Here is a 25,870-nt window from a genome sequence, read left to right on the forward strand (position 1 = left end):
GTTGCAGGGAGGGCAGAAATCGACAGTGGCCTGGCTTGGGGGCATCTGGAAAGAAATCAGGAGGTGGGGGTGGGGCAGCATTATGAACAAAGCAGGGACAGGCACCAGAGCATCTGGGAACACGAACCTGTTGGCCTCTTTGGGCCAAAATAGAGCGGGACTTGGATGTTTACACACATCCTTTCCAAAAAAAATGAGAACAGAGCCTAAAATCATTTGCAAGAAAACCCTACGATGGCAGCCTAGAAGGCACGAGGTTTGGGCAAAAGAGCACCCCTTACTTATTCAGAAACAGTGTGGCCGTAGCTGGGGCGGCTTCTGCGGCTGAGGCCAAAAGCAATGCAGGAAGAGGCAAAACTCCAACATTGGCAAATTGTCATGTTTTTTGTTATTGTTGTTGTTGTTGCTTGTTTGTTACGGTTCCTCTGCACTAAGGACAAATGGTCCAGGTCCAATGACGGAACAGAAGCTGCTTCTATTTCTTCTAGATGAGTAGGTTGGTAACAGTGGAGCGACTCACAAGGTAGGGAAGCTTCATTGTGTCCTTACACCCCCCAGGACCCGGTGAGGGACATAGGACCCAGCCAAGGAGAGGTATTCGGGCCATACTTGCTTGCCACGGCCTTGGGATTTCCGAGCACATCACTGGTCAAGAAAGTTTGAAAGAACACTTGGAAAGTCGCCTGCTAAGTGAATTGACAATATGTGCCCATGGGCAAAGCATGTCCTTTCCTGGGCCTCAGTTTCTTCATCTTTGAGATGGGGTCACTGGAGCAGCCCAGTGGATCAGAGTCACCGGGTGATTACAAACATACCCATTCGGGGACCCAGCCCCTGGCGGTGCTGACTCATTAGATTGGGGTCCGGCCTAGCACGGGTGTTCGGAACAAACCAACCAACCACCCAGATGATTTTGCTGCACAGCCTGACGACATTTGCGAGGGACGACATTAGGGGGCAACCTGTCTTACTTCACAGGTCGTGTTGACTTTCCTCTTTCCGTCGTCAGAAGGACGGGGGAGTTCTCTGAGCAGAGCACACCCAAGTGTGCACTAACTTTTACCCTCCCCCAATGCCATGCCCAAATCCAGTCATTTTTCAGGACCAGTTTGAATCCTTCCTGAAGCCTCCCCACCTTTCGGACCCGTGGCCCGATCTTTCTTTTTCCGTCTCCTAGAGCATCCGCAGCATATCAGGTGTCTCATGCGGGTAGAGCAGCATTATTCAGTGTCATCATGCACCCTGCTGTCTCTTCCCAGAAGGGCATGGACCTTTTGGGGGGACCCTTGTCTGCCCCCTGCCCCGACACCATGATTGCTGACTGCAGTCGGGCTGCTCTGAGGCGGTGGTGGCCGGGTCAGCCACCATCACAGGATGGCTAATCATCACTTTGCTTGTGTGGGTTCAGCTCAGTTAGCGTCTGGTCCCCCCCGGTTTCCGGGGCAGGGAGCGGCATGAAACATTTTATTCATTTTAGTCACCTTCATGCAAATCTCCTGTGCATTTCTTCCTCGAGACTTCATTAGCCTGGAGGTCAGGGTGAGGTTCGTCCCACGACTTGATTAGATTTCTCAAATTGTCGGTATTTTTGGAAGCTTTCTGCTCTGATCTGGAAGAGACTCTGCGACAACCAACTCTCCTGGTAAGGGTCCCATTGTTAACAATGACCCATTGTTAGTTATAAACTCTCATCCCAGAAAACAAAATGGAAAGGAATGAACGCTCTGAATGAGGAACATACATATGGAGAAAGGCGGGGATGGAGTTGGGGGGGGGGGGGGACAGCACCATATGCCAGATGGAGAACGCCTGCTTCTACTGTATCACGTTTCCTTGTTTTCCAGTCTCCTGATCTCTGCCGTCTCCTCTGTTATTGTCTTGTAGTCCTTTTAAAAAATCATAGTAAGTGTCAGCTATTATGTTGACACGACCGGGCAGGAGAACGCCTGCCTGAGAAGTTTCAGAGAGAGAAATACTCTGCATGCCGTCTCGCATGTTTCTGAATCTGGCGCCTACCCTCCCTTTCTCGAAAGAGTTGCCCTGAATTTCGAAGCGACTCAGCCAGGTGTACTGGCAGTGCCTCTAAGTAAAGCTCTGTTTTATCCATTGGCTCCGATAAGGGCCCTTCTGGATGTTTATGGTGCGGATTAAGAGCAACCGGGCTCTATTTCAGAAATGAGGCTTTTCCAGCTTGTTGGCGGCTCTGAAATAGGCGTGAGGCAGGAGTCTCTATCCGCACAGATGCGCCTGGGCAGAGACTCCTGTCACTGATTTTGCCCTCGCTTTTCCCTTGAACTCTCAGTAAGTCAGCACCATAAGTCACGGTGGGAAACAGAGTGTGTCTTACTAAGATTTTAAGGGGCGGTGGGGGTGGGGGGTGGGGGTTGTTCTCTTGTCACTTGGTCAAACAGATCCGTCCCTGCGCTGAGCAGCCTTTGTGGCCCTCCTTTCTCTCTCCATCCCTTTTCAGGGGAAACTGTCATCTGTTATGCTTTAATTAGGTGTCTCTGAGGATGTGTCAGCCCGTTGCTACTCTCAGGGATTTTAATACTTCCTCCCAGTGTACCGTGCACATCTGATTTCCCCCCTAATCTCATAAATCTCCTTCCACCAAATATTAATCCAGTGGTGATTAGCCTTCTCTGTGCCCACCTCTCACAACAGTGGAATTTTTGTACGGCATGTTCCATGGGAGCAGTGTCTGTAACTGCTTTGAGCAAGTCCTTGGTCAACGCTGTTGAAAATAATCATCAACTAAGGGCAATGGTATCCTGGATTGGAGACCCTCCACTCCTTGGAACAGACAGAGGACATTAGTGGAAAAGCGGAAGAAACCCAAACAGAAGCTGTGGCTCCGTTAATATGTGTAGCAACGTTAATTTCTTACTTGTGCCAAATGCTCCAAGGGACTGTAAGATATTAACATCCAAGGAAGCGGGGTGAAGGGCACGTAGTAACTCTCTGCCCCATCGTGGCAGCTTTCCTGTGAATCTGAAATTATTTCAAAGTGAAAAGTCGACTTAAAAATCAGTATTTTTAAGTAACAGAAAATATAGCGGGAACATGTATACTTCTCACTATGCCAGTACAGCATCATCTCTGTAAGCCTGGGATCTTAAATCCCACGTCTGCGTGATCTCTGGGCTTCTGTTTCCTCATCAGTAAAACAGACGTAAGAAGAGTCCTAGAATCAGTACAGCTGGAAATTGTTCATGAGCCTGGCACATGCTCAGAGCCCAATCAATGTGAACGTTTCTTCTTGAAATTTCACTAAATTCAGTCTATACTTGCTGAGTCATATCCCTGTGGGCTGTCTTTTCATTGGAAACAGTTCCCATGTAGGAAACCAAACCAATCAAGCTCCTTACATGTTTGCATCTACCTTCCTTGGTTTCAAAAAATGTTCCAGAGACATCTAAGCCAAGTCACATACCTTTCAATCTTCTCATTTCTCATGGTTCGGGGGGGCAAAGTCTGTCACTGATAGGGAATTCTAAATAAGAAAGAGGTTTAGCACAGTGAAGGGTTCAGATCCAAAGGCTCGTGTGGCTTTTTCCTTCTCTGCTTTGCTATCTGAGCTCCCAATGTGAGTGCTAAATGGAAGAACAGGGGTTCCCAACTGGGGGCAATTTTGTCCCCCAGAGACCATTTGGCGATGTCTGGAGGCGTTTTTGGTTGTCCAATTGGGAGCGGGATGCTCTTGGCATCTCGTGCCCAGAGCCCAGTGATAGTAATAAACATTCTACAATGGACACGACAGCCCCCATGACAAATAATTATCCAGCCTGAAGTATAACAGCGGTACCCTGAGAAACCCCGAGTAGAGTAGCTAACCATTTTAATGAGCCAATAGCACTTTCCCAGTTGAGGTTGTATGAAGTCGGTCTCCCCTCCACAAAGAATGTGTTTCCCTGTGGTAGATCCTGGGAAAAACAAAGAACTTTCCAGATGGTCATCAAAGACCATGGGAAAGTTTTTGTTGATGGTAGGTATACCTTCTGAAACAGACTTTGGAACCCAAGTCTTCAAATATTCGAGTGAGGGAAGAAATGTGGGCAATTTAACGAGGGTGTCAGCAAAGGAAACGCTATGTGCTTTTCTTGACTACTCGTAAGTTATCAGTGCTAGTGATTTAGGCGGGAGGCTAAAAATGAAGAGGGAAATGAGTTTTATGAAGAGGACGGAAAAAGTCAACAGCGTTGTGGGTGTGGTAGGTGGGTTTGGGAGGAGGTGAAGAATAAAGCATGGTGATGCCAGATGGCTGTCTTGAAAGTCCATAACAGATTGGCCAACATGGCCAGCCCTGCGATCCTTCCAGAGTTTAATAATCTTGAGTGGCACGGAATGATGGTTTTCCTTGCTAATAGAGTCAATGCAAATAATGTTTTATGGTAAAAGACATACTTCTGACTTTGAGGAAATCCTCTGCATTTGGGGCCTGGCCATATTGTATTAGTCTAGGCAACAGAAATACAATCTGATGATGTACCTGGTGAAGCCTGGACTCCTAGAGCATTCTGCAGCCTCTTTCTACACCTAACCTCTCTAGTACAGTAGCCACTAGCCACATGTAGCTATTTAAATGAAAATAAATTAAAACTCAATAAAATTTAAAATCCCTTTTCTCAGTCACACTGGCCACATTTCAAGTGCTCAATGGCCACACACAGCTAGTGGCTACCATACTGGATAATGTAACTATAGAACATTTCCGTCACTGCAGAAATTTCTACTGGACAGAGTTGCTGAAATCTAGCACCTTCCTATTGCTTGACCAGACACTCCATCAGGATGGGAGCTTGCCCAACAGGGCACAGTGGAGCCGTGGTCCATCAAGAGTACCCATTTTAATACACCAAGAGAGCCCTGACCTGGAAATTCAAGAAACACGGAGAGATGGCTGATGGGAAATTGATTCTTAGGTGGAACAAAACGTATAAAGGCAAATCTAGAAAGAGGAATGAATGTGTAGGGGGCAAAGAGTGAATCGGGACATAAGGAAGCACATTTTAAATTTTGATTAGGCAGGGGCGCCTGGCTGCCTCATTGGTGGAGCACGTGACTCTTGACTCTTGAGATCGTGAGTTTGTGCTCCACGTTGGGCGTAGAGGTTGCTTTAAACAAATTTTTTTTTTTGAATTCAACATTTTTGTTAGGCAGAACTAGAAAGGTTCTAGGTCGCCAGTGATCCGGGCAAATAGGAATTTCAGAGTGTGTGACACATCTGGTCATCACAGTTCAGGGTCTGCACCTCGCTTCTATCCTCTTGGGTTTGGGGAGACTGGATTCCCCTGGATTCTCTGTGCCTGACGTGGGTCACGGGTTTCTTTTTCTTTTCCTCTTGAACATACCAGGAGCAAAGGTGTGTTTCAGGGTCAGGCTCCTTTCAGGCTGAAAGAAAAAGACGTGTCCCGGAATGAGCTCCAAATAGGCTACTGATTCTGAGTCTGGCTGGGGCCACACCCCTTCTCCAGCGAGGGTGCAGAAGGCTTGAAGATTGGGGGGGGTAGCTTCTCAAAGGCTGGGCATGAACAAGGGCCCTAAGAACAGGTTGGTTCACAAATGAATGGCTCTGTGGGGGCGGGAGCCTGTCCAGTCCCCCTCATGGGGTGAAGAGAGTCCCTTACGGACCTCTGGACTCTGCCCTGTAACACCGTGTGAGCAGGCCAAGCCCAGAGATCACCGTGGGGTGGAGAGGGCGTGTATGTCTCAGGCTTCTCATTTTAAACAAGGTAATGAATGTAAACTGTCCGAGACCCTACAAACCGGCAAGGGCTATCAAACTCTACTGGTTTCGTTAACTTGAAATTTATGCTTTCTTCACCACTCATGTGGAAATTCATTCCCCTTCCTTTAGAAAATGGATTTCAGTCTGCTATACCTAGCCTATATCCTACGTAATACAAGCTTCAGTGCCCCTCCCCAAAGCTTACCTCTGGCCCCCATTTCACTGGCCCTGTTAGTCTCATGGCCCTTCTTTTTCCGGCTTCTTCCGGGAGAATTCACACGTTCCAGGCTCTGGGGAATCCTCCCTGGTGTTGTCAACGATACCTCACAGACTGACCTGTGCTAACGACTTGCTCTGTATTCCCTCCCAGGCAACGGACATTTTTACGGGGCTTTCTGGAGACATCACGCTCACCCCAACAATGGCTTTAACCCAAGGAATGCTGAGGAGCACACACAGCTGGTGGGGAGACAGTGGGACACACGCCAGCTTCCCGGTGTTCCCCTTGAACATCACGAAAGTTAGAGGGACTTGGAAGACCAGATGGCCCGGGGTTCGCCTCCTTGTCTGTTTCAGAGTCGGAGCATAGAGGTCTGCTGTCCGTTCTGGCTCTCTCTGTGCTTCTCTGCCTCTGTGTGGGTCTGGAGTGACATCTCTGAGGTGCTGCCCTCCCTGGGCTTACTGTCATCCGAGGAGTCCTTGTTCCAAGTGAGTCCTTGCTCCGGGGACAGAAGCAAGGGGAGGAGGTGGGTGGCCTGAGCCTGAGCAGCGGTGCAGGTGAGGAAACATACAGACAGTAACTGACTCCCCCGTCCCGTCTCCCGGCAGCCAACCTGACCAGGCCTTTGCTTCAAGGGGCAGGGGGGAAGTGAGAAGCGCAAAGGCGGTGGCCAGTGTGGGCTTTCTTCCCATTTGCAGAGAATGCAGGGATGGAGGGTGTTAGAGTAGATCTGGTACATTCCACTTGGCTACATGTTTCCAGAGGAGTTTCTCTGGAGCCTTACTTGGTCGTTGCAAAAAGCTGGGTTTTGTTTTCTTTGTGTTTTGTTTTGCTCTGGGGGCGGAGTGACTTTCTCTCTGCAGTGATTCACTGAGATGTGGGGAAAGACAGAAGACAGGCCCTCAGAGGGGAGGGGAGAGAACTTTACAATGATTAAAAGCGTGAGCGACGTCCGTGCACTAACATGTCGGAACAACGGAGCGTGTATCTCCCGTTTGCGCACTTTCAACCGCACGAAAAGAACTTGTCAATTCTGTGACATGGTACCAACCAACCAACCAACAACGTCCCCCACCCCCCCCCCCCAATAATTATTCCTTTACACCTCTGCTCTCACATCAAGCCCTGTATGTGCAGAAGGGACAGGGCCCGCCCCCGCCCCCGCGCCCCGGACAGCCACCATGTCTCCATAGAGAAGCAGTGTTTTGATAACTGGGCCGAACTGGGAAGCACTGGGCTCTGCGTCCTGACCCAGGCAGGCGCGGCCCAGTGTTCTCACAGCCATCTGTTGCGGCCTGTAATGCATGAGCACATTAGCACATGGCCCGCCAGCAGACTCGACATTGTTCTCCTGGCCGAGTTAGTTCAGCCGACCTCAACAAAGGGGACAGTTTTGCATTCGGAATAAATACAACCACTGAGGGTTTTTTTTTTTTTTTTCTCCTTAGGATATTTCATGTTAAGGTTTAGGCAGGCCGTCCGATCTGAAACGTTGCAACCCCTGTCCCTCCCCCTCCAACGTGTTCTCATTCTGCTTGTGACCGTGACAGTGGTGGTTTGTGGGAGCTGCTAATTTGCCACAAAATACTTTTCCTCTTTGGGAGATGCTCCCATCGGAAAGGTTCAGCAAATTGAGTATTGGTTGTGCTTTTTATATTTTTTTTCAATCCAAGGAGTTTGCCTCCCAAAGGATTAGAACAAATCGTCCAACTAGGAATCTGTATAACGCTAAGGGTCAGTCTTACGCCTCAAGGTCTGGATCCTAACTGTGCTCAGAGCTCACCCAAGGAAGTGAAGAAAGCAGCAGAGAATGTTCCGGCATTAGTAAGTTTGCAAAATGTTCCAGCGTTAGTAAGTTTGTTGATCCTATCTGATAAATTATTTCAGAAAACCCCTTCTTTGACTCCTCTCCCAGGACCAATATAAGACCAGCCACCATGACGTAGCTGTTTCTAGCAAAGCATTTTTAGGAAGGCAGACAGAATTCAACAGCGCACTCTGACAGGGGCAGATATTGCTAGTGTTTTCTTCTGTGGGAATCCCAGCGAAGCTTCATGTCTCTTCCCTGCTCGTTAGGAAAGGACTTGGTGGCAATAATCGTCTGTGCCCATTCCATTGCAATAAGTATTTACTGAGTATGTACTATGTGCCGGGCAGTGTTCTACATCAGCGATCAGGATGAACAAAGATCTCTGCCTCATGGAGCTTATATTCCACTGAGAAAGACAGACGATAAACAGTAAAATAAATAAGTAAATAATACAGTATGGGGAAAAAGAAAATGAGCAGAGCAAGGAGGTTGGAAATGCCAGGGTAAGTTTGGAGTATTGAAAAGGAAGGAGGTGAAAACAATTATCTCAATTTACTGAGCTTCCGTATTCCAAACAGAAATGTAAAACATCTTTGAAATAATGGTACCTTCCCTGCATTAAAGTTCCCCCACCTCCAAGTTCAATTCCACTCAGACAGGATCAGCTGACCACCCCCCTTCAATCGGGGTAGGTCTCAAAGCTCTTCAATGCTATGAAAGTGCGTATCTCTTGGGGCACCTGGGTGGCTCAGTCGGTTAAGCATCTGCCTTCAGCTCAGGTCATGATCTTGCAGTTTGTGAGCTCAAGCCCTGCGTCGGGCTCTGTGCTGACAGCCTGGAGCCTGGAACCTGCTTCAGATTCTGTGTCTCCCTCTCTCTCTGCCCCTCACCCACTCACACTCTGTCTCTGTCTCTCTCCCATAAATAAAGATTAAAAAAAATTTTTTTTAAGTGCATATTTCTTTTTTTTTTTTACTTTTCTTTTAATGTTTTATTTATTTTTGAGACAGCGACAGAGCATGAGCAGGGGAGGGGCAGACAGAGAGGGAGACCCAGAATCCGAAGCAGGCTCCAGGCTCCGAGCTGTCAGCACAGAGCCCGACGCCGGGCTCGAAGTCACAAACCGCGAGATCATGACCTGAGCCGAAGTGGATGCTCAACCGATGGAACCACCCAGGCGCCCTGAAAGTGCATATTTCTTAAGTCAGTTTCTTTGGGGGCGCCTGGGTGGCTCAGTTGATTCAGTGTGTGATTCTTGATCTCAGCTCTGGTCTTGATCTCAGGGTCATGAGTTCAAGCCTCACTCTGGACTCTGCTTTGGGCTCCCTGCTAGGCTCTCAACTGAGCCTGAAGCTTACTTTAAACAAAAAGTAAGCTTTTTGTTTCTCGGTATGTTTCCATACTGTTTCTCGGTATGTTTCCACCCTGCCCAAAGCAGCAGATAGGATAACAGGGTGGTAAATGTGTACTGAATGAAAGACCAAGAAAACAGAGTTAGGATATCAACTTGTATACTTTCCCTTAGTTGAAACCTCATGACCTAGCTCAATGTCCACTTCTTATTTTTTTAATTTTTTAAATGTTTATTTGTTTTTGAGAGAGAAGGAGAGTAGGAGAAGGGGCAGAGAGAGAGGGAGACACAGAATCCGAAGCAGGTTCCAGGCTACGAGCCGTCAGCACAGAGCCCGACATGGGGCTCGAACTCACAACTGGGAGATCACGACCTGAGCCAAAGTTGGACGCTTAACCGACTGAACCACCCAGGTGCCCTATTGTCTGCTTCTTAACCATGTCATTACGAGGACCTATATGTGCTACAAGTAAGTTGGTCATTTCATCGCCAAACCAAAGTCGCTGAGAGTCTGGCTGGATACTCAAGAAGGGAATGGCTCACAAAACACTACGTACCCCTGCCATGCTTCTCATTAAGATTTGGCCTCTTAAGACCCAAAGGCAAAGACGTGAGGGGAGTCGGATCCACTGGAGGGCACTGTGCAAGTCCCAGGACTTGCAGTGGGGTCCTCGGCCCAGGGATGTGGCTGGCAGAAAAGGTGTTGGGATCCTTTCTCTGAGTGCCAGGGAGCACTTTGGACTTGCAAAAAGTCAGAGAGAACTGTAACTTGAAATGGCCCTTGCCAAACTTTTCACTTTACAGATAAGTAGATTGGGGCCCAGAAAGGTGAAGCCACTTACCTTAGAACACCCATCCTGCTCAGAGACCTAGATTATCAAACTCCTAGCCCAGATCTCTTTTTCCCACAATAGGTTGTGGAAAGGATGGGAGGAGTGACTCAGAAGTGAATGAAACTATTGACAGGTGAATAGATAAACAGAATGTTGTGCATACTTTCAGAGGAATACTACTCAGCCTTAAAAAGGAACACAGTACTAACACGTGCTGCAGCATGGAAGAACCTCAAAAACTTGCTGGGTGGGGGCACCTGGGTGGCTCAGTGGGTTAAGCATCCAACTTTGGCTCAGGCCACGATCTCGCAGTTCGTGACTTCGAGCCCCACGTCGGGCTCTGTGCCGACCGCTCGGAGCCTGGAGCCTGCTTCGGATTCTGCGTCTCCCTCTCTCTCTCTGCCCCTCCCTTGTTCATGCTCTGTTTCTCTGTCTCTGTCTCTCTCGGTCTCTCTCCTTCTCTCACAAACGTTAAAAACAATTTTTAGAACATGCCGAGTGAAAGCAACCAGACACAAAAGGTCGCATGTTGTATGATTCTGTGTAAATGAAGCATCTAGAATAGGTCAGTCCACAGAGACGTCCGGAAGATTTGTGGTGGTGGCTTGGGACAGGATGGGCACAGGGTGTTACTCTGGAGTAACAAAAGTGTTTTGGAACTAGATAAAGGCAGTATTTGCACAGCCCTCTGCGTGCCACTGAGTCGATGGCTTTAAAGTGGTTAATTTTATGTATGTGAATTTCACCTCGATCAAAGCAAACAGAAAGAGGTGAACATGTAGGAGGAGCTGGTAGGTTACACACAAAATAGGCTACACACAAACCCCCCCCCCACGGGGGGAGGAGGAGCAGATCTGTTAGTGGTGGGGGGGTGGTGATGGAGCCCTAATCGGGCTGGGGAGGGGAGGGGCATGTAGGAAGAAGGCAGAGAGGGTGGCCCCCAGGCTGAGGGGGTGGTCCAGGTGACTGCGGTTGAACAGCCTCTGGTTCTGTGCCTGTGCTCCCGTCCTTTGCGGGAACCCCGGGCTACACCAAGTCATTTCCTTCCTGTCCTGGCTGAGCCACTGGTATCCCAGTATCTTCCTTGGCTGCACTGGCCTCAACAGCTGAGCGAGTTCAGAGCTGGGGCCCCCTCCCCAGCCCAACTCCCAAGAGGCCCTGCCACTGTTCTCCCTGTGGCTCCCAGCTGCAATTCCAGAATAGGAAGAACCCTCCGTCTTCCAGCTGACCCCTGAGGGGCACGGAGAGAAGGACCAGCAGACATGGCTCTGAGGGAGGGGAGGGAGGGGCAGGCTTCGAGGCTGGGGCCTCGGCTTCATGGGCAACTTTCCCTTCGATTAATTCCTCTCTGATTCTGGCTTCTGTCCTTAAAAGGACTGGCGCCGGGTTTCCCCGTGGAGGGTAGGTCCTTTCCCACTATACAAAGACTATTCGGTGAGGACCAACGGAGTACCAGACCCTGGCATCTGAGGACGAGAATGGGGACCTCCCCCTGTCCTAGGAGGCTTGGGAACCAGACTCCATATATAGAACTCAGAGACACTCCAGGCCTCTCCTGGGGTCCCGAGGCATACAGCACTGCCCGCCCCCTGCCCCAAGTCATGCGACAGAGACTAACAGGGATCTTACCTCTTAGGACATTCCAGAAGGTTCAATGAGAGGACATGCCCCAGCAGCCAGGCATGCCCTGTGTACCAGCCCCAGGCCCAGGTTCTCCTTTTCAAGCCTGATGCCCTGTGAAAATGGTACCGGCACCATGCCGGTTTTGCAGATCAGGAAGCTAAGACTCGGAAAGCCCCCATCTCTCGTTCAAGGTCACGCGGCTGGTGGAGCCTGGCGAAGGTAGCCTACTACTACATATCCGATTACTCAGTCATGGTCTCATAGTGCTCAACCCACTCCACCGTGACCTACATATTCATGGATGCTTCCTGGGGGCCCAAGCTCACATCTGAGGGTCCAGATCAGGCAGCAGCCACCTCCTGGCCAGGCCCTTGGGCCCAGGGCCTCCATTCACCAGGGGCTCTGGGAGGTCTTGTAACCTAAGTCTGAATACAAATGTGGCGGGGGGGGGGGGGGGTTGGCACAACAAAAATGCCCCATCAGTCTCTAGGTCTCAATGCCCCCCCCCCATCAGTGCATGATTCCCGGGGGGTTTACACTCCTGTCTCAGTCCCCATCACTCCGGAAACCTCTTCCTTCCCTGCGTCCTCCATTGAGTCCCGTTGTTCAGAGGTTCACATCCAGCAGGCACATCTAGATACAAAGGCCTCCAATCTACCTTGGGGAAGCCTCACAATCAAGGACGGCAGACACTTCCAGAACATTTCTACACTTCATTGAAGAGAAGCTGTCAATTCCGTCGGTGCGCACACACAGAACACCCAGAGGACTTGTCTTCACTCGTGGCACAGTCCCTGTGGGCCAGAGATTCCCAGAGCCTCTGCTGGGAGATGGATCAGGGGACCCAGAGGGCTCTGCACCTGACTTAGCCGCTGGGCTGCCAAGGCCCTTTGGTGATCACACGGCCTGGTTGGCTCTACGGAAGAGGAAACCGGCTCAGAGAGCTCCCCCTCGGCTTCTGAGAGGCCAATCGAGCCCTGCCCCACAAGACACCTTCTAGGCCAAGAAGATTTCTTCTTTTTTTTTTTTTATTTTTTTTTAACGTTTATTTATTTTTGAGACAGAGAGAGACAGAGCATGAACAGGGAAGGAGCAGAGAGAGAGGGAGACACAGAATCCGAAACAGGCTCCAGGCTCTGAGCTGTCAGCAGAGAGCCCGACGCGGGGCTCGAACTCACGGACCATGAGATCACGACCTGAGCCGAAGTCGGATGCTTAACCGACCAAGCCACCCAGGCGCCCCGTAGGCCAAGAAGATTTGAAGATGAGCCAATGGCGCAAGGTCCTGCTCATGGCCCCTAGGTGGGTTTCTGCTTGGCCCTTGCCCTGGGCTCCAGGACTCGGGCCTTGAGGGCCCAGGGTTCAGAGGACCGAGCTGGGCTTGGGAGGTTGGCCCGTCCTAGGACGCCTAGAAGCACCTGGACAGGGATGCATTTCGGTTCTCAGGTCAATCAGGGAGGGAAGAGGTAAACAGCGCTCCCCTGGGTCTGTCTGGTTCATCCAGCATCCAGAGCTCAGCAGGGCCAGAGGGCTCCCAGCCGCTGCTGCAAAGTTCCAGCCTCACGGGTTTACGAGGACCAAGGATCAGTGAGAGCGAACTCGCGGGCATGAGCCTGCAAGCGGAGACTCGTGATGGACGCGGGTGCCTGAGCCCGCCCGTGTTGGGGGCCCGGAAGCTTCCTCAGGTCGGACGCTGTTCAGCCCCCAAGCGATCTTAGGCGCCTCCTCCTCCATCGGGCTGCCTCCCTTCCGGGGTGGGGGCGTAGGGGTCGACCCCTGCCACAACCAATGGGCCCAGAGGCGCTGGGGCTGCCTGGGAAGCAAAGGTCCCAAACGAAAGCCACCGCGGGCGCGCGCGGTCCAAGGCAGCCACTTCAAGCCCGGCGGTGTGGGCCGCGCTGGGGCACCCGGAGGGCGGGGCGGGGCGGGCCTGCGGAGGCCGGGGGTGCGCGTCCCGCGGGGACCGGGCCACCCGTCTGCGCCTACCCATTTTGCTCACGCGAGATCCGGGGGCGCCGGTGCACGGTTCTGAGGACCCCAAATAAAGACGCAGCCTCCAAACCCAGCGCCCGGCTGGGCCGTGTTAACTGCGCCACCGTTCAGGGGTTGCAAACTGGGAGCCCTCGGGCCAACGTGGCCCACATGCTTGTCTGTGGGGCCCTCGGCGTGTGGTCAAAGGGTACTCGAAGTCCCCCGGGAGGAGAGCGCCCCAGTTCCCCTCGGCTGCCACCACCACCTGGGGATGTCGGGCCGCGGGACTACGCAGGTGTTTCCCTGGGAATCCTGTACTGATAGGGGACATTGAGACCTAGAAGCCGCACGCCAGTGCCAGCGGGCATTCCAGTTTGCGACTCGTTTCCGAAAAAACGGCACGGGGTGTGGACTGCACCACTGGGTCAGGGCTTCGGCAGCTGTGTGGGCACAAAGCACAGTGACTGTCGGGGCTGCTGGGCGCCCTCAGACAGGGACCGCTCAGCTCACCTGCTCTGGCCCTTCCTCCGCCCGCGCCCCGCGCCCACCCCAGCCCGCTAATTATCGAAGGCTTTGCCGTCACCAGCCTCCCAGATGGGGGCATCAGGGACAGATGGGTCCAGGCACAAAGAGGGAGCATTGGGAGCGTCACCCAAGAGAGCGGGGGCGTGTGGGGGGGGGGGAGTGGGGTCGGGAGCTTCGAGGGTTTCCCAGGCAGCGTCTAAGAGAGTCTGGGGCCTTAATGCGGGGGGAGGTGGGGGGGCGAAGGGGATGGGTGAGATGAGCTCTGAAACGTGGGCTCTGGAGCCCGGCAGAGTCCAACTTTGCCGGCTGCGTTCACCGGCTACGCTCCTGAGCGATTCACACCCTCCCTGAGCCTCAGTCTCCTCACCTGTGAAATGTAGTGACAATAACACCATCGCCGAAGGGCTATGGTGAGAATTGAATGAATGAATAGCACACTACAGCTCTCAGCACGGTGCTCTGTACCAAAGAACCTGTGATACCCATTGGCGTCCCCTCTTCCAGCCTCCTCTGCCTGTCGTTACTATCCTCAACTCCCCAGAGACCCCTGGTGCAGCCTCCTTGCTCCCAGATAGGCCACATGTGCTCCTCAATGCAGAGGCCCCTCCTCCCATGAACCTGCGACCGACCTCGAGGTCCTGTTGCAATGAGGTGGTCCCTAAGAGAGAGATGGGGATTAGGGATGAGAGCTCCGGGGAATCCTTAGAGATCTGGCCCCCCATGTCCCAGCCCCTTAGGTCTCCATCTCTGTCCTGCCGGGGACGGGGGTTGGGGGGGGGGGAGACCCCTCGCTCTGACAGGGAGCAGGGAGGTTAGCCCCGGGATCTAGCCCAAGGGCTGCCTGCAGCCTCCAAACCAAGGAGAAGTATGCCAACCTTCGCTGTTCCAAAGGTCCTTCTCCCTAGCCAGGGTGGGATTCAATGAAGCAACCATTTATCCTAAGAACCATCAGGCCGGGACGGTCTGTCACCAGCCAGGGGTCTTGAGACCCTTGGTGTAGGGCCCCTGTCAAAGATCCCCCCCCACTCCGAATCCCTAATGGTACTGGGAGCCACTGGGAAACAGAAAGTGGCCCAAAGTTTGTACTAAAAGAGGGACTTACAATGAGAGGTGGGCGGGTATAGAGGATCCTTTGCTTTAGATGAACTTGGGGGGGGGAGGCACAAGGTGTTCACGTAATGGAAGGAGTTCAGGCGGTCAATTCTGCCTCAAAGGGAAGCAGACAGACAATTCTTCCGCACTTAGAGCGTCTAAGGGGCTTTAAAATCCAATGCGCTGGCCCCAGAGCATCTGGCCTTCATTGGTTCCAGTCTGGGAATGAAAGGAGAGGTCCTACATGCTGGGCTGTCCCCCGCCCCCGGACTGCCATGGGTGTCCCCGGTGCTTAGGTCTTCCTATAGCCATCTTTTTTGGGCATGGCACCTTGGGTCTCAGCAACACCTTTCCAGACCAAGAGGAACATTAATCTGAGGGAATGCTTTGTCCCTCAGCTTGCTGTCCCAAGAATGTAGAGCTTCAACTCTCTGGGTGCCCCCAGACAGACAGCCAGCAGCACCCAAGGAATTTTGGCAAGCCCTCCAACAGTATGTCCAGGGAATCATCGTTTCTGTGACTCCTGCCCAGTAGAGTGAGGAGGGAGGACAGGGCCCTGGAGCATAGAGACCTTGGAGGGGACTCTGTCCCTTAACCTCAAGTTGAGCTCTTGTGGGCGACTGGGGATTATCTCAGAGACCTTGGGGTCTGGAGACAGAAGTCCCTGGCTCTGCGGCTGAGAGCTGGGAAACCAGGGGGCCACGTGGAGGGTGGGGAAGCTGAGCTGTGGTTCAGTGCAGGAGGGAACCTCTGGGCTAATGCTGCCAGAGAGGAGACCGGCTGGGACAGAGCTCAGCGGACCAGGCCAGGCCAGGACTGTTACCCTACCTCCTTTTCCCTTCCCCTCTCTCACTGGGGAGGGGAGGGGGTCCTCCCCAATGAAGGGCCCTTGGAAGTCTGAGGGTTTTCATAATATCTTCTCCAGTGCTACTCGGAAGCCCAGGCACCATCCGGAGTCCCCCTCCCCCCAGGTCCCCGCCAGTCCAGGGCCACCCTCCCTCCAGAAGCCACCTGCCCTGGGCAGCAATATCCGCTCTAGTTCACCTGTGTGCACCTCTGCAGTGTCTGAGGATGCTCCTGTCTCACACGTGGTGACCGTGGTGACCGGGATCCCTGACGGGGCGCGCAGTTTAGGCGGGGTGACTCCGGGAAGGGCAGGGATCCAACCCCTCCTTCCTGGGGGGCCCAGGGCTAGCCCTGGCTGGGCGAACTTGGGTCTGGGGGGGGGGGGAGACTTGGTTTATTTCCTTTCCTATTACGTGCCTCTCTACATCCACCACGTACACCAGGCAAAGGCACGGGTACCCTCCAAGGCTTAGGCTTGGTGAAGGAAGCCGCTGCTGCAACCCAGCCCCCACCCAGCCCCAGTGGCGCTGGGTTCTCAGATCCCCACCCTCAGAGTCCCAGCCAATCCTCTCCCCACCCCCAGCCCCCACGACCCCCGCTGGAGCCAGACCCAGTTTTGAATTCTTAACAAATTTTATTTCAAACGGGATTTGCAAATAAAAGCTACTAGAACCGGCCCTACTCTCTTCCTGGATTCTCGTGGGGGGTCCCGGGGACCCTGTCCCCCTCTTTCTTCCTCCCCAGCTGCTCTGCCTCCTCTCAGGCTCCGGGGAAAAGCAGAGCTGAAAGGAGTCCTCCTGCACCGGACCCCTAGCCGCCTGCGGTTCAGGCCAGCAGCTCCATGCACCAAAAGCACCTGTCCCCAAGCTGGGGGTGGACCCACCCTCAGTCCTGGGCAGGGAGAGTCGGCATGGGTCGGGATCAGGGACCTCAAAAAATGAGGCTACAACCAGGGAAACCTTCTCCACCCCCAGGTGTCCCAGGTACAGGGACCTTCCGCCAAAGGCCACCAAAGACTTTGTAGGCAAGAGGGCCCCGGGCCAGGGAAGCCACTGCGTCTGCACCAGTCGCTGCTCTCCTGGGGGCGTGTTCTCCCTGAAGCCCCGCAGGCTGAGACACTGCAAAGTGGTCTATCCTCCTTGACCAGGAAGGCTGAAGCTTTTTCCTTTTTACCCAGAATCTCTTTATTAATTTTTTTACCCAAGACCTAAGTTTGTATCGCAACTTTGGGTTGTGAGGATCCCAGTGGCCACAAGAAGACAGAGGTGGCCCTGGGGGGGGGGGGGGCGGGGGATAGAGCATGGAGGCCAAAGCGCGCTGGTCAGAGTCTCACTCCAGGCTGGCCGTTCCCAGCACCTAACACTTTGCAGTTCAAGGCCGACGTGGGCGCCTGGGTGGGGTCATGCACAGCGCGAGGAAGGGAGAGAAGGGTTATCGGATCCCGCGCCCCCACGCTCCCGCGGCGCTCTGTCCGGACCCGGGGCCCCAAGTGGCCGGTCTGCAGCTGAAGCCCAAGGATTCCCCCTTCCCCCAGCGGGATGGGGGGTGGGGGGGGGGCGACTGCCTCTGAGCCGAAAGAAAAAAAAATCCTGGTAGGACGGGAGGCCTGAGCGCCGGGACCCCAGCCAGCCCAAGGCAAGGCCCTTGCCCCGGAGGTCCCAAATTCCGCGCAGGGAGAAACGTGTTCACTTTCAACGAACTCAATCCTCAACCGCAGGGAAAAGAAAAAAAAAAAGTTCCGGATTAGGCGTCGGAAAATCAAATTAACAAGAGACGTGTGAGAAACACCCTGTTGGTGGGGGTGGGGGTGGGGGTGGGGGTGGGGTGGGGTGGGGGTTGGCGCGGGGAGAATAGTCCAACGACCCCTTAATCTTTCTCCAGGGTGGAACCCACGAAATGGTTCCCAAATCCCGCTCCGAGGGCTAGCGCCCTGCACCTCCCCCCACCCACGCGGCTCGCAAACAGCCGACGGACTTGTCACTTTTATTTAAAATCTCAACACTCGATCATTTATTTCGTTTTTGCAACCAAACAAGTAATAAATATTATTTAGCACTTTTCTTTTTCTTTTTACAAAAATAAAACAGATGATACACTCTCTGCAGGACCGCGAGCGGAGGAGAGATGTTACGCGGCAGACGCCGTAAAGCCCGGTACCGCAACGCGTGGGAGGCGCCCAGGCAGTTCTCGGAGGCCGCGAGAAGCACGTGGGAGAGTTTGTCATTCGTGTTAAACGTGGCAAAAAGAAACCGACATATAGGAGGCCAGGCTCAGACTCCGGTGGGGCTGGCAGTCACGTGAGCAAACAGCTTCGCAGCAGCACTGGCCTCCTTATTGATAATATATTTACACACCCAAGAAAGAAAAACCTCAAAAGCCAACAGAACTCCCAGGTAACTCCAACCACATTCACAGCAACAGCCTTTGAGTTCCGTCAAACCCTCGGGTATCAGAATGACTGCCCCCAGTCGGGCAATAAACCAAATCACTTTGTGCTTACAGACGGAAAGAATGGGGGGGGGGGGGGGCAGGGAGGGGGAGTCTATCTGAAAATAACTAAAAAAAAAAAAAAAACCCAAAAAACAAAAACAAAAACCGCCCCCAAAGTCGACAGTTTTAGATTATTCCAATCCACAAGTGGTTCCAGTCTGACTTTCTAGAAGGCCTGCTTGTATTGTTGAATACGGAACATAGATTTATTAAAAAAACAACAACAACAACAAACCACACCCTCAAAAGCAATAGGGGCGACAGGCAGGAACCGCAGTAGTTCTCAGACAGTTGTGGGTTTACCCACATTGGACGAGACCGTCAATGCTTCTGGTACCGGATGCCAATTTTCAGCTACCTCGTAGCCCCTGGCTCAGGGCCAGAGACGACCCTTGAAGGCGAGGCCTGACGGCCGGTCCTGGAATACAGCTTCTCCCAAGTCTCCTACCCGCCAAGAAAGGAGGAAGGAGAGGAAGTCCCCAACGCGGTCCTCCCTCCTCCTCCTCCTCCCCCATGTAACGAAGGGCTGCCAGGGCCGAGCGCGGCCCGCATCCTAGAAGAAACCAATTTAAGAATCACTTTTTTTGGAAGGGGGAGGGGGAGGGAGGTGTCGAGGGAGGGGTGCACACAGCAGTGCCTTCTTTTACAATGGTTTCTTTCGGAGTAGCGCTGTTTAAAGCTAGAGAGGGCTGCACCCAGAGCGCACGGCCCTGTCACTCCCCACTGTCCGGTGCGCGCCCCCCAATTGCTTCGGTTCCCCAGTGCTGACGTCCTCATCATTGCGCCCCACCCCCACCCCCAGCCCAACGTCCTGTGATCTTGGGAACTGAGCTCCCGGGCCCCAGTGCCGGCCAGGCCTCGCTTCCCCGCAGCCCCCGGGTCCCTCCGTTCGCCAGAACGCGCCGGCGGCCGGCAGCTCACTTGGCGTCGGAGGTGAGGCGCGGCAGGCTGCCGGCGCCCATGGCCGACACGTGGTGGTGCGGCGGCGGCACCTGGCACATGCTGCAGGGGCAGGGCATGCCGCCCCAGTGCTGGAAGCCGCCGCCGCCCCCGCTGCCGCCGCCCCCGCCCGCCAGCGGGGCCGCCGCCGCCGCGGCGGACGGAGACTTGAGCAGGCCGTGCGGGGGCCGAATGGAGCCGACCGACGACAACCCGGAGCCGGGCAGGGAGGCGCTGGACACCGCGGCGGCGGCCGCGGCGGCGGCGGCGGCGGCGGCCGCGGGAGGCAGAATGGGGTGGTGAACCGCGGGGTGGTGCGCGGCGTGCGCGGCGGCCGCGGGGTGCGCCGTGGCGGCGGGCAGGGGCGCCGAGTGCGCCAGGCCGCCGCAGGCCGACGGGTGGAAGCCCGCGTGGTGGCCGCCGTAGATCTCGCTCACCAGTCGCTTCATCTCCTCCAGGGAGTTGGTGAGCATGAGGATGTAGTTGCGCGCCAGCAGCAGCGTGGCGATCTTGGAGAGCTTGCGCACCGACGGGCCGTGCGCGTACGGCATGACCTCGCGCAGCCCGTCCATGGCGATGTTGAGGTCGTGCATGCGCTTGCGCTCGCGGCTGTTGATCTTGAGGCGTAGCTGCTGCAGCTCGGGCTCCGTCATCTGCTTCTTGTCCTTCTTGGTGGACGACGCGGCCGCCGACGATGCGGACGACGAAGTGCTGGACGAGGCTGACTTGAAGCCGCCGCCGCCGCCGCCCAGCTTGTCCCCGGGGTGCGCGCCCGCCGCGCCCATGGCGCCGCGCAGCTCTGCGCTCAGCTCCGGAGGGCCGTCGCTCGGCGTGGACGAGGACACCGTGCCCCCCGTGAAGCCGCTGCCGCCACTGCCTTTGCTCCGGGCCGGCAGAAAAAGGTCATCGGGCTCTGGTGACGACGGGCGACTGGACACCAGGCTGGCGTCCGAGTCCATGGCCCCGAGGGATAGTCGCAGCTCTCGCGGGGTCCTCCCTCCCTCCCTCGGCCCTCGGAGCTTTGCGCACGCCTCCTGCGGAGAGGAGAAGAAACAGAAGAGAGAGATCTAGATCGAGCTCGAGGCACTCAGAAAAAGAGAGAAAAAGAGAGAGAAAGAGAGAGAGAGAGAGAGAGAGAGAGAGAGGAGAAGCTGCTCCCGCCTGCACCGCAGCGTGCGGTCCAGGTGCGGGTGGTCGGTCGTTTTGTGTCCACCTCGCTTCCTTCTAGCGGCAGGCAGGTGCGCACGAAGTAACCTCTCTCTTTCTCTCCCCACTTCCTCAGCTCTCATCCACAGGTTGTTTTATTCCAGGGAGCATTGGAGCCCCTCAGAGAGGGTGGCCTTCTGGATGCCTTCAATTAGGAATCGGGAGGCCGAATCCCCAGGGCTGGAATGGCAAGTGAGGGTTTTTCTTTGGGAGGACGGAGATCTAAATAGAGAAGTATTTATTTGGTTTCTCAAACGCATCGACCTTATCTCCATCGACACCGAGCAACAAACACACAGGCACCCAGCGCCCGCGAGCCTAGATAACGTGCGTCGCGTCCGGGGACCGCGGGGAGCTTGCCAGCCTAGCGGGACTTGGGCAGAAGGAGCTGTGGTCGCTTCGACTTCTGGCTTTTGGGCGAAGGGGGTGCTGAGGTGAGTGTGGGAAGGATCAGAGCGGCGAAGCACTCAGGGGAACCGGCGGGCAGGGGCGGGATCGGGGCCCTCTCTAACCGAGCTTCCTGGGTCGCTTGCGAGTTGAGGGGCGTCTGTCCCTGGGATACAGGCTGGGGCTGCTGGGGGGGGGGGGGGCGGGGACACTTACTGTGGATGCAATTAGAGGAGCTCCTTCCCAAAAGCCGCAGTGGAGAACCGGGCTCCGGGCGGTGATGTCGCGTTGGTCTATAATAAGCATCCGCACCTTTCGGGGCTCCGCCGGTTTTTTATAGCCCGGTGGCGGCGGCGACCGCGGCGGCGGTGGCCGAGGCGGGGGCGGGGAACAATGTGCGGGTCCTGGAGGGGCCGCCGCGCCAATGAGCTGGGCCCGCCCGGGGGGCTGGGAAGCTGATGTCATCCGGGCTAATTCCGCTCAATGAAACTCGCCCGGCCCGCACACGCCTCCTCCCCGCGCACAGCCAATGGGCGTCGGCGGCCGGGAGATTCTTGGGGAGGGACTGGAGGAGGAACCCGAGGAGGGGGTGTGCGAGGCGAGCAGGAGGAGGAGGAGGGGTGGGGAGGGCTTGCCGGGGAAGTACCGAGGGCAGAATGCAGTTGAGATAGAGAGGGAGCGTTGTCAAATTTCTGTAAAAATACGGTGACCACAGAGTCAGGCTGGAGGATGGCGTGGGCTTGGGGTTCTGCCGACGAACTAACCTGATACCCAAAGCGATCGGATCTTTGGGGATGCGCACGAATAACCGTGGCGATTCAGGCGCTGGGGCTGGAGTCTCCCCCTTTGCTTTTCATCTCCCTCTCTCTGGGTTCCCGTTGCCCGCCCCCCCCCCCCCCCATCTCAAACGTTTCATCAACACGGGGGCATTTGGAACCCCAAGGGTAAAGGACAACCAGGCGCAAGTTAAGCACGCTCCTCCGCGGGCGGCCGGTAGCGCCCCCAGCTGGGGGCAGGGCCTCGCGAGGCAGAGGGCAGGGAAGGACCTGGAGCACCTGCTCCAGAATGGCGTTTTGAAAGAAATCTCAACTCTTCGTAAAGTCGGGAATGGCGTGGACACAGGGAGGAGGTGTTTCCGCACAGTAACCGCGCTAACAGAAGGGCAGAGTCTAGCGCCCAAAGTGCCGCGCCCGCCCTGCGTGTCTTAGCTCTGGAACCGATGGTGGTATTTTCAGCATCACTCTTGTGGTCGTCTCCACAAAATGGGAAAATGAGGTAGGAGGGAAACGCTGGTTTGTCTGAAAAAAAAGAAAAAGAAAAGAAAAAGAGAGAGGGAGAGAGAGAAAGGCCGAAGGCCTGGGCAAAGACTTCTCCAGGCTTTGGGCCAGACAGCGAGATCCAACTCCTTGCGGCTGCATTCAGACCCCTTTCACCAATCGCAGCTTGGCTGCTAAGCCCGGAAACGCTTGCCCATCAGGGATGAAACCTGGTTTTAGAGAAGCAGCTAGCTGAGGTAGGTTAGCGGCACTGACGCACTCATCCATTTTACAGATGGGAAAATCCGGAGACCCTGTCTACAGCAAGCCCACGGACAACACTGCTAAGTCTTTACCGCGCAGATAACCGGCGTGGGCGGTTCCTGAGCAGCAGTGGCGGCCGTGTGTCTCTAACCTTTTCCCTAAGCTGGATTCCTTCCATCTGTACATTTCCAGCACGGAGGGTTGCTCCTGCAGACCGCGGACACTGGCCGTTTATACTGCGCACACACATACATACACAAACACACCCCGGCCCTCCCTCCCAGGGAGTGTTATGGCCTCTGTTTATGTGGTTGTTTAGGAACTTTTAATTTGCACGCACGGCTTGAAAAACAAAGTCGTTCGCCTTCGCGTTGGGAAGGCACGAAATAAACGAATACAAAAATAAACCCACGGGATGGCTCCCAGTTTCTGGGTAAGACTCTGATAGAAACCTCGCGGGCTCTCGCCTTCGCCCCAATCTTGTGCTTTCTGGAGCATTATTTTTCAACCCGTGTGTTTCCCAGCTGGCTCTGCAGCCATCCGTTAAATATGTATTTAAAACATGAAGAACTGAAGCGTGGAGATAGATATGTCGTCCAACGGTTGCGGAGGATGACCCATAACCGTTGAATTAGGAGAATCTGTCGCATGGTCGAACGCTGCGAGGGGGGGGGGCGGGGGGGGGGGAGCAGAAAGAGCTAGAGTATTTAGAGGATCGTTCCTTTGGGCCTCCCCGGCCGCAGGCAGTGAGGACATTCGTGGGAATGTGAGCTGCGGGCCACCAGCCGGGGCGTGGACTTGTGCGCGCGCCAGTGTATCTAATAAACACCGGCAGGCGCACTGTGCGCCCGCCTGGGTTGCAGACGCTGAGGTTAGTCCAGACGGCGGCAGCGGCACGTGTCCTGGAGCCCCGGTTCCTTCTTTTGTTGCTTGTCACCGGCCACTGTCCGCGCCAGAGTGCGCGCCCTGGGGTTCTTTTCGCGCTTGCTCTAGTTGAGGGGTCCGTTCTGGCACCGTGCGTACTTAGAAACAGGGAAGGCAGAGTCCAGAGGTAGGAGAGCTGGCTTATTGGCCAGGTTCCCGCGTGAACGCCCATACGGACGCTCCAGGCCCCAGCCCCGGGCAGTGGTGGCTGTTCTGGGCAGCGCAGCGGCACCTCGCGGTCCTGACTCCCGATGCCCGGAGCTTGGGCTGGCAGCCGTAGGCTGAGGACCCCTTCTCCCGGCAGCATCCCCCCCAACATTCCGTGGTTGCCAGAAAGTCGCTCAGGAGGTAGGGGCCCCCTGTGGCCCCCTGCGCTCCTTTAGTCCAGGGCAAAACGGTCGCCGGACCCATCTCTCTGGGTCTCCGAGTCCTACCCGCTCCGGGAATAATGCAAAACGGGAGCCCGGCCCCTGGCGCCTGCCCTCGTGCGTCCGGAGGCCCCCTGGCATTCGCTCTGCTCTTGAGCCCCGGCGCCCGGCGTGCACGGCCTGGGTGCGTCCCGGGCCACGCCGCAGCCCCTTTCCGGGAAATTGAGTGCTCACTTTGCCGAAGCTAATCGGCCCGGCTCCGGGCGTCCCTGGCTGGCCCGGGCGTCCAGAAGCTGTCGGCCTCCTCCGTCAAAACGGAAGACGTGTTTTTCCCTCTCCTTTGTGCTTCCCTCCCACAAAAGGCCGGGTGAGCGTCGCGGCCGGCCTTTGCTCAGTCGCCGGGCGGCCCGGGAGGAGTTTGTGCCAAATTCGCCGGGGCGGGCTCGCGCGGGGCTCTAAGGGCTCAGACCTCCCACTGCTTGCCGGGTCCCTCCCGGGCCATTCTTTCGCGGTCTCGCCTTTCCCTTCACAAGTTCCTGCACACTTTCAGGCAGCGGCTGGGCCAGACTGCCAAGGACAGCAGCGGCCTTGCTCGGCGTGGAGCCGGGACCGATGGGAGGAGGCGAGGCTGCGGGCACCGGAAAAGAAAGCAAATTAAAAAAAGCAGTTGGGCCATCGCTCCAGGCCCGGAAACCAGGAGGGATGAGGAATGGTGGCGTTTGGCGACGAGGGGGGCGGGGGGAGCCATGAGACCCTCTCAGGAGAACTCTGCAAACAAATGGCCTCTGTCTTCCTTGTAAAACTCAGACCCCGGAGCCGTCCACGGTCATCCCTGTCCGGGGACCCAGCGCCGAGCACCGGGCAGGACGCGTGGAAGGTGCTTGCTAAATACTTCTGAATGCACACGCCTGCAGAGGTGCACAGGGGCTGGTGTGAGACACGATTCCTAAAATACATGTAACGTTCTGTGTACAGGGCAGACCATGAGGTCTGTAATCTGGACTGTTGGAATATGGGAACCTTTAGAATGAATGACAAGGGCAGGGACTCCCATCTAATGGCCACCTCAAGGCGAGTTAAGTTGGGCCAGACGCTTAGTGGGCCTTGAGAGGCTTCATCTCATTTAATCTCTCGCTGATCCTGGGAGGGTCGTTTACTTACTTTGCTCACTCCCATTTTACAGACTGGGAAAACTGACCCTCGAGGGCGGTATGGCCATTTTGTCAAGGTCCTGGGAGCAGAGAAGCAGGTCCAGGCAGAGAGGGTGAGGGCGGGCATCAGAGACATCTTGAGTTGTCTGTTTTCAGTCTCAGATTCTCATCCCTAAAATGGGTTTCTAGAAGCTACTGTGACCTCAAAAGGTATGTCTGCTGTGAGATTGGGAGGAACGAGGGAGAGTCAAACGATACCCTCCCTTGGAAGTTTCCCTATTTTGCTAATACTCGTGTTATGGGAACCCTGAGTCGCTGAGAATATGGAGGAACCCCTCCCAGTCAGAAGAGGCTCAGCCTGGGTAGAATCTGGAAGGAATGCCCAGGGGCTTGGGAGAAGGGGTGCTGGGAGAACGAAAGGGAAATGACAAACCAAAAATCCCCCCCCAAAGAACCCCCCAAACTAATAATAGCCCCTTCTCCCTAGAGAGTTCCACCCTTTGAATCACCCACGTCCACGGAGGTAGCAATGGTTGCCATCTGCCCCTAAGGATCAGCGACATTGAAGTCAACCCGGTGTCCCAAGTTCACCGTGGAACAAAGTTGAGGTAGGACTGAGGGGCGACCAGGAACTAACTTCATAGCTCCCATTTGTTTATCTCACCCAACTTGTGCAACGGGCCCTTCGGTGTTTAGAAGGAGGCCCGCTGTTCCCATTTTACAGATGAAGATATTGAAGGCTAGAGATCAAGGCAGGGTCTGGGTTCCACCTCCAGCCCACTGGATCCCAAGTCCCAGGGGCCTTGATGCGTCAGTCCTGGGTTTCCATTTGCTCACTCTCCTCTTTCCTGAGACTCTAGGCGCCTCCCCTTTCCCCCTCCACCGC

The 25,870-nt window shown here is 55.1% G+C and overlaps 1 protein-coding gene and 2 long non-coding RNA genes across 3 annotated transcripts in view; 2 read left to right on the plus strand and 1 right to left on the minus strand.

The window, feature by feature from the left end:
* Positions 1 to 19,371: 19,371 nt before the first annotated feature.
* On the minus strand, positions 19,372 to 20,447 carry OLIG2 (oligodendrocyte transcription factor 2). Its single transcript, XM_042903201.1, has one exon. The coding sequence runs from the start codon at positions 20,385 to 20,387 to the stop codon at positions 19,407 to 19,409; it is 981 nt and encodes a 326-aa protein (XP_042759135.1). The 5' UTR covers positions 20,388 to 20,447; the 3' UTR covers positions 19,372 to 19,406.
* Positions 20,448 to 21,959: 1,512 nt separating this feature from the next.
* LOC122230390 lies at positions 21,960 to 22,952 on the plus strand. Its single transcript, XR_006207400.1, has 2 exons — positions 21,960 to 22,296; positions 22,573 to 22,952. It is a non-coding gene; the product is annotated as an uncharacterized LOC122230390 (long non-coding RNA).
* A 2,529-nt stretch (positions 22,953 to 25,481) lies between these two features.
* Positions 25,482 to 25,870, plus strand: part of LOC122230270 — a 48,502-nt gene continuing 48,113 nt past the window's right edge. Inside the window, exon 1 of the long non-coding RNA XR_006207365.1 lies at positions 25,482 to 25,592. This is a non-coding gene — a long non-coding RNA (uncharacterized LOC122230270). The remainder of the gene's footprint in view (positions 25,593 to 25,870) is intronic.

Source organism: Panthera leo, chromosome C2 (assembly GCF_018350215.1).
Source record: "Panthera leo isolate Ple1 chromosome C2, P.leo_Ple1_pat1.1, whole genome shotgun sequence".
NCBI classification, from domain to species: Eukaryota; Metazoa; Chordata; class Mammalia; order Carnivora; family Felidae; genus Panthera; species Panthera leo.

Excerpts from the sequence above, each read along its gene's own strand:
- OLIG2 (XM_042903201.1), bottom strand. The coding sequence starts at position 20,387 with ATGGACTCGGACGCCAGCCTGGTGTCCAGTCGCCCGTCGTCACCAGAG.